The 13,735-nt window shown below is 40.3% G+C and overlaps 1 protein-coding gene across 5 annotated transcripts in view; it reads left to right on the forward strand.

Annotated features, from left to right (window-relative positions):
• PRKAR2B (protein kinase cAMP-dependent type II regulatory subunit beta) overlaps positions 1–13,735 on the forward strand; it is a 151,103-nt gene that overhangs the window by 108,774 nt on the left and 28,594 nt on the right. For all 5 annotated transcript variants that reach the window (XM_075927056.1, XM_075927071.1, XM_075927059.1 and 2 more), the window contains 2 exons: positions 6,590–6,642; positions 8,789–8,872. In XM_075927056.1, the coding sequence (XP_075783171.1) occupies positions 6,590–6,642; positions 8,789–8,872 (137 nt within the window). The remainder of the gene's footprint in view (positions 1–6,589; positions 6,643–8,788; positions 8,873–13,735) is intronic.

Below are 13,735 nucleotides of genomic sequence, written 5' to 3' on the forward strand. Positions count from 1 at the left end.
ATTAGTTTCAAAAGTAATTTTATTTCCATTTGTTCTCATACAAGAACATACATTTTATACAGTGATTTGTGAAATTCTTGCTGGATTTCACCTTTAAATTAATGTATGGACCATAATTTATAAAGCCCAATTCTGCCTCGTGACAAATAAACTTCACTTGTATGCAATTTCCAGAAAGTGTGGTATTGGTGGTAATGAAATGCCCTTTAGTAATTCATATTTTTCTTTGGAATTTTTTTAAATCCTACTCCTGTTGATGCATCTCAGTGAATGAGCTAAGTGATAGAAGATGGTACATGTTCAGAAGATTTAAATACACATAGTTTTACTTTATCAAACTAAGCAATGGGGGGAAATGGTGGCTTTCTATGTTATGTTTCCTTTTAGTACTGGCATGGTAATTACATATACTGTACTGTATCACATGGAAACTAGGAATACTTTATAGAGTAGAATAGCTAATGATGGTTATGATGATCTAGAGTGAGCAATATCAGTACATGTTAGTATGATAAAAGCTTCACATTCTTGATAACCTGGAATGTGGGTGAGCTAGAAAGGAAAAAAATGTGATGGGTGAAATATCACTAGTACAAACTATCAGCCCTGAATGGAAAGAAAGATGCCTAGGTATGATTTGGTCAAAAAAGAACTGGAGAAGTGTATTTTGGTCACTGCTGAATAATTATATTGGAGCAATAGTGAGGAAGTATGTAACCTGTTTGGAGTTCAGAAATGCACAACATAGAGAAACTTTAACACTCCATGAACAAACAATAATCCCATAGGACATAGTCAGAGCTGATTTGTTTGTATTAGGAAAACTTGATATCTTGATCATAATGGACTATTTTAGCAACTTTTCAGTAGGGACAGTTTATGATACTATAGCATTAGCTGTGTTGAGGCATGTTAAAACCATGTTTGCACATCATGATATTTCAAGGACTATAATAATGCAATGGACCACAACTGAAGAATAGAATCTAAAATTTATGATTTTACATATGATATCTTGTCTTGAAGTAACCACAAGTCAATGAATTAATAGATTGTGGAATGTATATAGTGAAGAATTGGTTCAAATAAACAATTGATGGAAAATAAATTTCATACTTAGTGCCATTCAACTACAGAATAATGCATCTGCAATGTTGAAAGCCACTGGCTGAACAGTTATAAAATAAACATACAGGCAGTCCCCAGGTTACGTACAAGATAGGGACTGTAGGTTTGTTCTTAAGTTGAATTTGTATGTAAGTCGGAACTGGTACATATTGTAGGGGAAACTCTAGCCAAACATTTCTCCAGAGCTCAGTTTTATTCTCCCACACCTCACTTCCCTCAGTCCTTTATTCTCAAGCTGAGGTGTCTTCTGAGAAAAGCCGCTCTGTGTCTCTCTCATCTGCTGGGGAGGAGGGCGCTAGCTTCGCGTCTCCCTGGTCTGCTGTGGGGAAGCAGCTAGTGCGGGGTTGCCTCACCTCGTTTGTAAGTAGGGATCCGATGTAAGTCGGATCCATGTAACCCGGGGACTGCCTGTATACATGCTCTATTACAAGATATAAGACCTAACCAAAGGAAGATAGCTCTCTAGTCTGTGAAGAACTTCAAAAATATCTCACCAAACTAAGTGACAGCAACAAAAATGGCAAATGAAATTTAATGTGGATAAATGTAAAGTAATGCATATTGGAAAAAATAACCCCAACTATACATATAATATGATGGGGGCTAATTTAGCTACAACTAATCAGGAAAGAGATCTTGGAGTCATCGTGGATAGTTCTCTTAAGACATCCACACAGAGTGCAGCGGCAGTCAAAAAAGCAAACAGGATGTTAGGAATCATTAAAAAAGGATAGAGAATAAGACAGAGAATATCTTATTGCCCTTATATAAATCCATGGTACGCCCACATCTTGAATACTGCATACAGATGTGGTCTCAGCATCTCAAAAAAGATATACTGGCATTAGAAAAGGTTCAGAGAAGGGCAACTAAAATGATTAGGTATTTGGAACGGGACCCATAGAGGAGAGATTAAAGAGACTGGGACTTTTCAGCTTGGAAAAGAGGAGACTAAGTGGGGATATGATAGAGGTCTATAAAATCATGAGTGGTGTGGAGAAAGTGAATATGGAAAAGTTATTTACTTGTTCCCATAATACAAGAACTAGGGGCCACCAAATGAAACTAATGAGCAGCAGATTTAAAACCAATATAAGGAAGTTCTTCTTCACACAGCACATAGTCAATCTGTGGAACTCCTTGCCTGAGGAGGTTGTGAAGGCTAGGGCTATAACAAGGTTTAAAGGAGAATTAGATAAATTTATGGAGGTTAAGTCCATAAATGGCTATTAGCCAGTATGGGTAAGGAATGGTGCCCTTAGCCTCTGTTTGTCAGAGGGTGGAGATGGATGGCAGGAAGGAGATTGCTTGATCATTAGTTGTTCGATTCACTCCCTCTGGGACATGTGGCATTGGCCACTGTTGGTAGACAGGGTACTGGGCTGGATGGATCTTTGGTCTGACCCAGTATCACTTTTAATCATAGAATCATAGAACTGGAAGAGACCTCAGAAGGTCATCAAGTCCAGCCCCCTGCTCTAGGCAGGACCAATTCCAACTAAATCAACCCGGCCAGGGCTTTGTCAAGCCGAGACTTAAACACCTCTAGGGATGGAGACTCCACTACTTCCCTACGTAACCCATTCCAGTGCTTCACCACCCTCCTAGTGAAATAGTTTTTCCTAATATCCAACCTGGACCTCTCCCACCACAACTTGAGACCATTGCTCCTTGTTCTACCATCTGTCACTACTGAGAACAGCCTCTCTCCATCCTCTTTGGAACCTCCCTTCAGGAAGTTGAAGGCTGCTAAGAAATCCCCCCTCACTCTTCGCTTCTGCAGGCTAAACAGACCCAAGTCCCTCAGCCTCTCCTCATAAGTCATATGCTCCAGCCCCCTAATCACTTTGGTTGCCCTCCACTGGACCCTCTCCAATGCGTCCACATTCTTTTTGTAGTGGGGGGCCCAGAACTGGACACAATACTCCAGATGTGGCCTCACCAAAGCCGAATAAAGGGGAATAATGATATCTCTGGATCTGCTGGCAATGTTCCTCTTAATGCAACCTAATATGCCATTAGCCTTCTTGGTTACAAGGGCACACTGTTGACTCATATCCAGCTTCTTATCCACTGTAATCCCCAGGTCCTTTTCTGCAGAACTACTACTTAACCAGTTGGTCCCCAGCTTGTAACTATGCTTGGGATTCTTCCATTCCAAGTGCAGGACTCTACACTTGTCCTTGTTGAACCTCATCGGATTTCTTGTGGCCCAATCCTCCAATTTGTCTAAGTCATTCTGGACCCTATCTCTGCCCTCAAGCGTATCTACCTCTCCCCCCAGCTTAGTGTCATCCGCAAACTTGCTGAGGGTGCAATCCATCCCCTCATCCAGATCATTAATAAAGATATTGAACAAAAACGGTCCTAGAACCGAACCTTGGGGCACTCCACTAGAAACCGACCGCCATCCTGACATCGAGCCATTGATCACTACCCACTGGGCCCGGCCTTCTAGCAGTCTTTCTATCCATCTTACCGTCCATTTATCCAATCCACATTCCCTTAACTTGCTGGCAAGAATATTGTGGGAGACCGTATCAAAAGCCTTGCTAAAGTCAAGGTATATAACATCCACTGACTTCCCCCTGTCTACCAAGCCAGTTACCTCATCATAGAAGTTAATCAGATTGGTCAGGCACGACTTGCCCTTTGTGAATCCATGTTGACTATTCCTAATCACTTTCCTTTCATCCAAGTACCTCAAAATAGATTCCTTAAGGATCCCTTCCATGATTTTTCCAGGAACCGAGGTAAGACTGACCGGCCTATAGTTCCCTGGATCATCCTTCTTCCCTTTTTTTGAAGATGGGCACTACATTTGCCTTTTTCCAATCATCCGGGATTTCTCCCGATCTCCACGACTTTTCAAAGATAATAGCCAAAGGCTCCTCAATGACATTTGCCAACTCGCTCAGTACCCTCGGATGCACTAAGTCCGGACCCATGGATTTATGTACGTTTAGCTTTTCTAAATAGTTCCTAACCTGTTCTTTACCCACCACGGGCTGTCCATCCCATCTTGCATCACTTAGCGCAGAAGTCCAGGAACTGACCTTGTCTGTGAATACAGAGGCAAAGAAAGCATTGAGTACTTCAGCTTTCCCCACATCATCTGTCACTAGGTTACCTCCTTCATCTATTAGGGGCTGCACACCCTCTCTGATCACCTTCTTCTTGTTAACATGCCTGTAGAAACCTTTCTTGTTATCTTTCACATCCTTAGCCAGTCGCAATTCCATTTGCGCTTTCTCCTTCCTGATAATCCCCCGGCATTCTCGAGCTATACCTTTAAACTCCTCCCTGGTCATTTGTCCAAGTTTCCACTTTTTGTAAGCTTCCTTTTTGTGCTTAAGTTCACCAAGGATTTCCCCTGTAAGCCAATCCGGTCTCCTACCATGTTTGCCTCTCTTGCTACGCGTCGGGATGGTTTCTTTCTGTGCCTTCAATAAGGCTTCTTTAAAATACTGCCAGCTGTCCTGGACTCCTTTCCCCTTCATGTTAACATCCCAGGGGATTCTGCCCATCGGATCTCTGAGGGAGTCAAAATCTGCTTTTTTGAAGTCCAAAGTGTGTATTTTACTACTCTCTTTTCTTCCTTTGGACAGGATCCTGAAATCTACCATCTCATGATCACTGCTTCCCAGGTTGTCACCCACCGCCACTTCCCCTATTAGTTCCTTCCTGTTTGTGAGCAGAAGGTCAAGCTGCGCACTGCCCCTGGTCGGATCCTTCAGCACTTGTGTCAAGAAGTTATCCCCAACATTCTCCAAAAACTTCCTGGATTGCCTGTGTAATGGGTGATGTTTACTGATTCCGGCTAACCAGTGGGGGCTTGAGCAGCTCCTCACCCTCCTTGGGCGGGGAACTGCTCCAAGCCCGCAGTGGGCCTGGGCATGCTAAAGGCAGGGGCTGCTCTAGCCGGGCTGGAGCAGCCCCTGCCTGTGGCAGTGGGGCCACCGCAGCCCACACCCCTTTAACCTATTAACTGGTTAAACATTACATTTAAATGGTTAACCAATTAAACGGAATTTTGCATCTCTAGAATGCATGGCAAGGAAGAGTGAAGTGAGAACAGATACACCAAAAGGACAAAAATGCCTTGATGAATTGATCCAGCTTCCAGTTGTGTGAAGAAACTAAAAGATTATTTAAGACATAGTTGAGCCTAAATTCAGTTTTCTTGTCAATAGATCAAGAAGGCTGTTAAAATGTCTGAAAAAACTAAGTCCTGGTGATACTGTGATAACAACATAAAAGATGTCACATTAAATAAACATTTTTGTTAGAATCTGTTAGTATAGAGAATTGCAGGTGGGGGGAATGAGAGGGGTGCTATACTATTGCAGTCTGTTATGTTTATTCATTCTGAAAGACACTATGCAGTACTGCACTATGCTTCCTCTTGACTCTCACTTTCTCACACTGACAGACAGAAACCAGTTGCAGAGTGAGAGAGAGCATACTGTACAGCTATGCTAGAATTACATCATATCAATACTGTTTACTTTGAGTTATTTTTAGTAGGTTATCCTAAAGCCTGACTCATTCATCAGTGAAATACCACTGCTACCATAATACTATTTATAAGACTGTTTTGTTTATTTAGAGATACAATACTGTAGTTGTTCATCACATTTAAAGTTTCCTTTTTGTGGGCATATTTCCATTTACTTTGGACTTAATCCAACTCCAGTAAAATCAGAAGGAGGCTTTCCATTGATTCCACTGAGAGTTGTGTCAGGCTTGGTAAATTACTGAAACTGTAAGGTTTCATAAAATGAACATTGCAGGCAAAGGCTTATAGGGTGCCTAGAGGGTGGAGTTCCACTCCTAATTTGGATCTCTGGACACTAATGTAATGTAAATATTTGACAATAATAACTTCACAAAGTACTAGCCCTTAACAGAATAGGAACAGAGAGAAATTATCAGTTACTACAATTCAGTATTGTACTTAGTGGCTACGTCTACACTGGCCCCAAATTCCGGAAAAGTCATGCAAAGCAGGTAAGTCAGAATAGGGAAATCCGCGGGGGATTTAAATATCCCCCGCGGATTTAAATAAACATGTCCGCCGCTTTTTTTCCGGCTTGGGGAAAAGCCGGAAAAAAGCGTCTATACTGGCGCGATCCTCCAGAATAAAGCCCTTTTCCGGAGGTAGGAATAAGAGATCCTCCGGAAAAGGGCTTTATTCCGGAGGATCGTGCCAGTCTAGACGCTTTTTTCCGGCTTTTCCCCAAGCCGGAAAAAAAGCGGCGGACATGTTTATTTAAATCCGCGGGGGATATTTAAATCCCCCGCGGATTTCCCTATTCTGACTTACCTGCTTTGCATGACTTTTCCGGAATTTGGGGCCAGTGTAGACGTAGCCAGTGTGTTTCCTTTTCTTATTTCTGTAAGTGGTTATAGAATATGTTGCCTTTTGCTTAAACTTTTCTTTTTTTGTTTTTTGTTTTAGTATGTGCAGAAACTTACAATCCGGATGAAGAAGAGGATGACACAGAGTCAAGGGTGTGTAACTCATTGCGTGAAATGCTTACCTCTCAGTATTCAGACATTAAAAATAAAATAAAGAAGTCACTGATGATAGTAATTGTGGAACCAATGCAACTAGTCTTTTTCAGTTTTCTTTGACAGTGTACGAGACTTTGTTTCAAAGAACTGTCATCCCTTTAATTCTTTATTAGATTCCTGTATAGAAATCAATTTTTTTAAATATTAAAAAATGTTTTGAGTGATCCCACCCGTGATACCTAATCTTTTGACAAAACCTTTCTTGTTCAATGATATATTTGCCCAAAGGGCCCTGTACTCCTAGTGCACTCAATATCTTTATACTTTTGTAGCATTACCAATATCTTCCCAGGGGAAAAAGATAAAATTGCATAGATATTTTTAATTTAGAAATGCAATAGTTATTTTTTTGGCTTAACAAAATTAATATTTTAACAACTCATCAAGTCATCCCTTCAAAGGTATGACATTAAGTTTCAGGATAACATAGTTGAAAGTATGGTTTTTGAGGCTTTTTTAAAACTATGCCTATTGCAGTTGATTGCAATATTTTAAAAGTAATTAAAAGTGATACCTTATTTATGGTGCTTCATTACACCTTCTTAAGACTGTTACTCAAATCGGTTGGTTGCCAAAGCCATTATTAAACTGAAATGGGTCAGTCTTTTGTAATTAAGTACATCTGTAGTTCACTTGGATTCTAAGTTTATTTACTTGAAAAATTTGATGTAAATTAACACAGATCTGATGTACAAAGTGTTGGAAAATGATGTGGGAAATACTTGTGGCAAACAAAAAAAATTGTCCAATGGGACACATGACTTTGATGTTATATATCATCCCAATATTTTGAAGCATAAACTGAAAACAAAGTTGTTTTATATCAGGGGTCAGCAATGTATGGCACGCGAGCCAAATATGGCTCAGTATAGAACCCAATATGGCTCTTTTATCATTCCCAAAATATACACACGTTTTAAATGAAAATGAAAAATTAATTCAAATTTTTAAAAACACGTACTTACTCATGTCAAGATGGTTTTTTTGTCTATTTCACCTTTAACCAGAGGTGAAACTAAGGTGGTGCACCCTGGTAAGAGCCTGCTGCACTCTGGCAAAAGCCGACTGAGCACTCTGCTCATTTAAAGCGCTGGCTGAGGACGCACTACAGAGGAGGTGCATATGCTCCCAGCCAGGATAGTGAGAGGGGCTGGCGGCGGGAGATGCCTCCATCTGGTCATGGCAGCCTGCCTCCAGCCCCCATCCAACTGCTGTGGTCTGTCTCCATCCTCTGTTCTCCTGGGGCAGACCCCGTAGTCAAGCCCCAGCTGCCCTGCGACTGCTGCAATAGTCCAGCCGCGGTGACCCAGCTTAGATTCCAGCCACAGCAACCTGGCCAACAAGGCCTCAATTGGGGCCCAGCATCCATCTGGCCACATCATCCTGGCTCTGGTCTGATCTGGGGCAGGTCCGGCGGTCCGGCCCCCATCTGGCCACAGGAAGGGCTGGTGGCAGACCCCTTCTCCTGCTGTGGCACATGTGAAAAGATGCAGGAGCAAGAAGTCCCATTTAATAAAGTCTGTGAGTACAATGTTTCATTTATGCTATTATTAATCATCATGTCATTTATCAATAATATTAAGTTGCATATTATCAGTCATGCAAATGGGCATTCTTATACTGGCTCTTTGTTGACCCTGTGTTCTGAATTTTTATGTAGTTTGGCTCTTTGGTTTTAAAAGGTTTCCAAACCCTGTTTTAGATAATAATATTGTGCTCTCCACATATGTTACAGGAGTTTGCAAAAATGAATTGACTGACCCCTGGCTCCTTTAGGCCTGGCAGTTCATAGCTCCGATCTTGGCTTGGTGCATCAGTTATGAATGTAAAGAACTGCTTGTAACCTCAGCACCTCTTTCATTACAAATTGAGCACTGCTGAGATATAATGTGTATATTGGGTATGTACCCAAGTCATTATGGTTTTCAGAGAAGAACGCTGCCAGTTGTGTCTTGCTGTTGTATACAATTTTTTAGCAGGGTTAGTTCAGAGTTTCAGCTACATACTCTTTTCTGATGATCATTTTTAAGGTTCTTCATTGAGAAAAGAAAATTAAACCAGTAATTTCTATTATATCTTTTAGATTATTTACCCCAAAACAGATGATCAAAGAAACAGATTGCAAGAGGCTTGCAAGGACATTCTTCTTTTTAAAAACCTAGATCCGGTAAGAGATTTCAGTAAGCAATATTTAGTAGTGCAATTAGATTGAATTCAATTAGAGTTTGATATAGACATTCTTACAACAAACTTACATTTTGTAATGTAGTAATAGATTTATTGCTGCTTGCCTTGAGCTTTTTGTAGGCTGTATAAATGCCCATTTCACAAAAGGAAAAGTATCATGAACATTTGTCAGGTATAGTATAGTATAGTACAGTTCTTTCCTGTAGTATCAACTAACATACACTGATATTGGTGAAAGTGAAATACTTTAACATATTTGTAAAATGTTTTGCCCTTTCAAAGACTTAGTTAAAAACCATTTTAACAGATAAAAAAGTGTTGGTACATATAAATGCACATCAATTAAATTATGAAACTTTTAAATAGTTGCTTTGTTTTATAGCATCTAGAAATATGTCTATTCTCAAATTTGTCTCCTGCCAATGTAAGCGCCCTGTTGCGGCTGCAGTAATGCAACCTCCCGTAATGGTGTTGAGCCATTGGTGATGCAGTGTGACATATTTTACATAGGATCTATTCTTTACCCCAACAATCCTACAGCAACTCTTCTACAATGCCTGACAGTGAGCACTCTGATCACAGTTGTGAACTCCACTGCCTGGGGGTTATGGATAATGGAAACACTTCCTACCCTTTTAAAACTCCCATGTATTTTTGAAATGTTTGAATATTTTTTCCTGATTGCGCAGTTTGACATGCACACCTAGCATCTTTCCCTTGTTAGCTGTTGTGTGCAGCTGACCGGGCCAACTGTATACTACAGAGGCACTCCTTCCTTGAGGTGACAAGAGGTATTGGATCTCCTGGGCTAAAGAGCAGACATAGAAATGTAGACATCTATGAAGAGATCTCACAGGCAATGTAGTCAAAGAGGCATGAGGAGGATTGGCAGCAATGCTGCATAAAAGCAAAGAAACTGCAGCAAGCATACCGTAAGGCCCAGAAGGCCAACAGTTTATTGGGTGCCACTCTGCAGACTTGCTGCTATTACAGTGAGATATGTGCCATCTTTGGCGGAGATCCCACCAGCATCTTGCAGACCACTATGGGTACCTCTGAGGAAAAGGAGGGAGATCTGGTGTGGGGCAGAGAAGCTGTGCTATGAGCCAGGATCTCTTCAAGTCTCTATCACAGTCTATTCAGTCTGTGTAGCATGGACAAGCCAGATCCAGAGGAAGGAAGGTCAGGTGAGTATATGTGTGCATTTTTTCTTATACTGCTAAATGTGATGATGGGTCCTAGTTCATCCCCAAGATATCAGGACTCAGTAAAACTTTTCATTGTTTTACTTGTACGAGAAGTGGTAGAGATACAACAAACAGAGTTAAGAGTTATCTGCTTTATATTCCCCTGTAGGGTTAGATGGGAATGGAAATGCAGACCAGTTTGCTTGTGTTTATACATAGTAATGTCCTTTGTATCCTCCTGAGAGATCTCAATGACACTTTTAGGGGGGATTCAGAAGGATGTTAGCTTTATTTCTTCCTCTGCAGTAGCACCCTTTTCTGTGCCTGTCTATGATGACTTCAGCAGGCATCTTTACAGTAAATAGTTTCAGAACAACACCAGCAGCCGTGTTCTCAGTGTCTTTGTTACCCTTAGGAGTGTGGTATCTGCTAAAATCACCACTGCCTGTGGATAATAGTGCAAATACTCAGGTGTGGGCTCACTTTTCTCTGCAGTCAATGGAAAACTATTTCAGCAAATCCCTATTCTCCCAACATTCCACACTGAGTCAAGGATTACGTCCTGACCCCCTCATTCCACAATCCACACTGGAGGACAGTAAGGAAACCACAGCTTCACATACACAGACTTGTGAGAGCCAGGCTGGTGTGTGTTTGGCAAAAATTGATTAAAATGGACTGTTACCATTCTAGTTTTAAAGTTCTGTTCTGTTAATTAGTTGTGCAAGTTTGTACAATACTGATTTTTAATTGCACATTGTTTTGCAGTGGTTTTTGTGGATAATATATGTTTGTATTTTGGAAAAAATCATCTTTATTATTTCATAATGTATACAAAATGCCCAGTGTTACTCAAAGGATACCTTACTTGTAATGTATCACCAGTACAGAACAGTGATGGAGAGTTCATCATGAACGTTGTAAATTGTTCCAATGGTTAATTACTCTTACTGTTCATAGAATCATAGAACTGGAAGAGACTTCAGAAGGTCATCAAGTCCAGCCCCCTGCTCTAGGCAGGACCAATGTTAAAAATGTATACCTTATTTCCAGGCTGAATTTGTTTAGGGTTAGGTTTCAGCTACTGGATCACATTGTACCTTTCTTTGTTAGATTGAACAGCCTATTATTAAATATTTGTTTCTCTTATAGGTGCATATAGACTAAAATCATGATTACTCCTTAACCATCTCTTTGTTAAGCTAAATGAATGGTCACAAGGAGCTCAGTCAATACAAGCCATGGTAAACTTTGTTACTCTGTTAATTATTCCCAAGGCTCTTCTCTGAATCCTCACCTATTTATCAGCATTCACTTTGAATTGTGGGCACCAGACCTGGATATAGTATTCCAAAAGTAGTCCCGTCAGTGCCAAATATAGAAGTAAAATAACCTTTGTTCCTATTTTGGATTTCCCTTTTCATTCATCCCAGGATCACATTAGGGCTACGTCTACACTGGCACCCTTTTCCGGAAATGCTTAAAACGGAACAGTTTTTCCATTATAAGTATTTCTGGAAAAGCGTGTCTACATTGGCAGGATGCTTTTCCAGAAAAGCCCTTTTTCCAGAAAAGCGTCCATGCCAATGTAGATGCGCTTTTCCGCAAAAAAGCCCCGATCGTCATTTTCGCGATCGCGGCTTTTTTGCGGAAAAGGCTACTGTGCTGTCTACACTGGCCCTTTTCCGGAACAGTTTTTCCAGAAAAGGACTTTTGCCCGAACGGGAGCAGCATAGTTTTTCCGGAAAAACAATGACGATTTTACATTAGATCATCATTGCTGTTCCGGAAAAGCAAGCGGCCAGTGTAGACAGCTCGCAGCTTATTCCGGAAAAGCGGCTGCTTTTCCAGAATAAGTGGCCCAGTGTTGACACAGCCTAGCTGTTTTGGCTGCTATACTGGGAGTTCAGGTTGAGCAGATAATCTATTATGATGATTTTATGTTTTTTTCCAGATCACTGATGTTAAAATATTAAAACATAGGTACTCCAGGAGGAACTGATCCATTCAATGGCAATTCTCCATTTACAGTTATATCACTTAGACAGCTTTTGATCCAATTAATATGTGCCATGTTAATTTTATAATGGCCTCATTTTTTAATCAAAATGTCATGTGGTACCCAGTCAAATGCCTTACAGAAGTGTTATATGTATTAGATAAACATTACCTTTATCCATCAAACTTGTAATTTCATCAGTAACAGGTACCAGGTTAGCTTGAATGGCTCTATTTTCTATAAAGCCATATTGATTTGTATTAATTCCATTCCCTTCCATTCCTTTAGTTTTTTATCAGTCAAGACCTGTATCAGTTGTTTCATTTTCTTGCTGAAAAAAGATATCAGGCTGACAGATCTATAATTACCTATCTCATCCTGTTTGGACACAGCGTTTGCTTTCTTCCAGTCTCCTAGAACTTCCCAAGTGCTTCAAGACTTTTTTGAAAGTCTTGAGTCCATTGAACTCCTCATCCAACTCTTTTAAAAGTTTGGATACAATTTTTTCACTTTAGTAGCTTCTGTTTAACATCCTCCAGAGATACTAGTGGAATGACAAGAGTACTGTTATCACCTTCTGATGAGACTATGTCTTCTGTTTGTTTGACTGCCATCATTTCCCCTCTATATAAGGATTTTTATTTTAACCGGCACTGATTTCTTCCCTATCTGTGGGATTGTGGCTTTTGGGGGTATCATAAATGATTTCCAATTATCATTCACATTCTTTTGATTAAATTCTTCCTTCCTTGATTTGGATTGTAATTGTTTTAAGCTTTGTAAAGTTAGCTCTAGTAAAGCTGTAAGTATTTATGTTAGCGATTCCTCTTTCACATCATAAATGTGATCAGCCCATGAATACTTGTACTTATGCTACTGCTCATGTTTAGTTCTGTAGAAACCATTTCATATTTAGCTAGAAGCCATTCTGTATAACAAAAGCCATTTCAGTTTCTTGTGTCTGCACGTATACTAGAAGGAGCTAATTGGACTTCACCGAGGTGGGGAGAGGCCAGAAAGATGCGCTGTTGGAATGTATTAATGAACTATTTTGAGTTGAAGCTCGAACTCCCTCTAAACCTGTTTCTTTCTCTGCTGATAATAATTCCTTTTTGAAGTTCTCTTTGATTTCTTGCCCTGACGTCAGACGTGTTTGGTTAAAGGTATAAAATACTAGGATTGATTGTATTAGCCAGCCTCAGTGGGCCCGGCTCTGCTGGGACCACGTTTGGCTCACTTTGCTTTTATTGGCCAATAAAACTGTCTGTTTAGCCGTGTAAACTGAGTGAGGCTTTTGCTTCGACAGTTCTATGATCAGTTACTGTTTATCTGTGAAGATAAAGTTGTTATTGGGCTGCAACACTTTTTGAAGTAGGAAATTATAATCTGTAACGTTTAGAAATTCCAAAGACATTTTAATATTGACAGCATGACTACATCTACACTGCACTGTAGTTCTAACTAAGATACACAATTTGAGCTGTGCAAATTGTGTGTCTTATTGATCTTATTTCGAAATAGCTTATTTCATAAATGTGAAATAACCCGCTATTCTGAAACATCCCTTACTCCTCATGGAAATTAGGTTTACAGGGACATCGGAATAGCAAGCCCAAAATAACGGGCTTGCTGTTAAGACAAGGGATAGCTATTTTGG

The sequence above is a fragment of the Pelodiscus sinensis genome, chromosome 1, assembly GCF_049634645.1.
Source record: "Pelodiscus sinensis isolate JC-2024 chromosome 1, ASM4963464v1, whole genome shotgun sequence".
Classification (NCBI taxonomy): Eukaryota; Metazoa; Chordata; order Testudines; family Trionychidae; genus Pelodiscus; species Pelodiscus sinensis.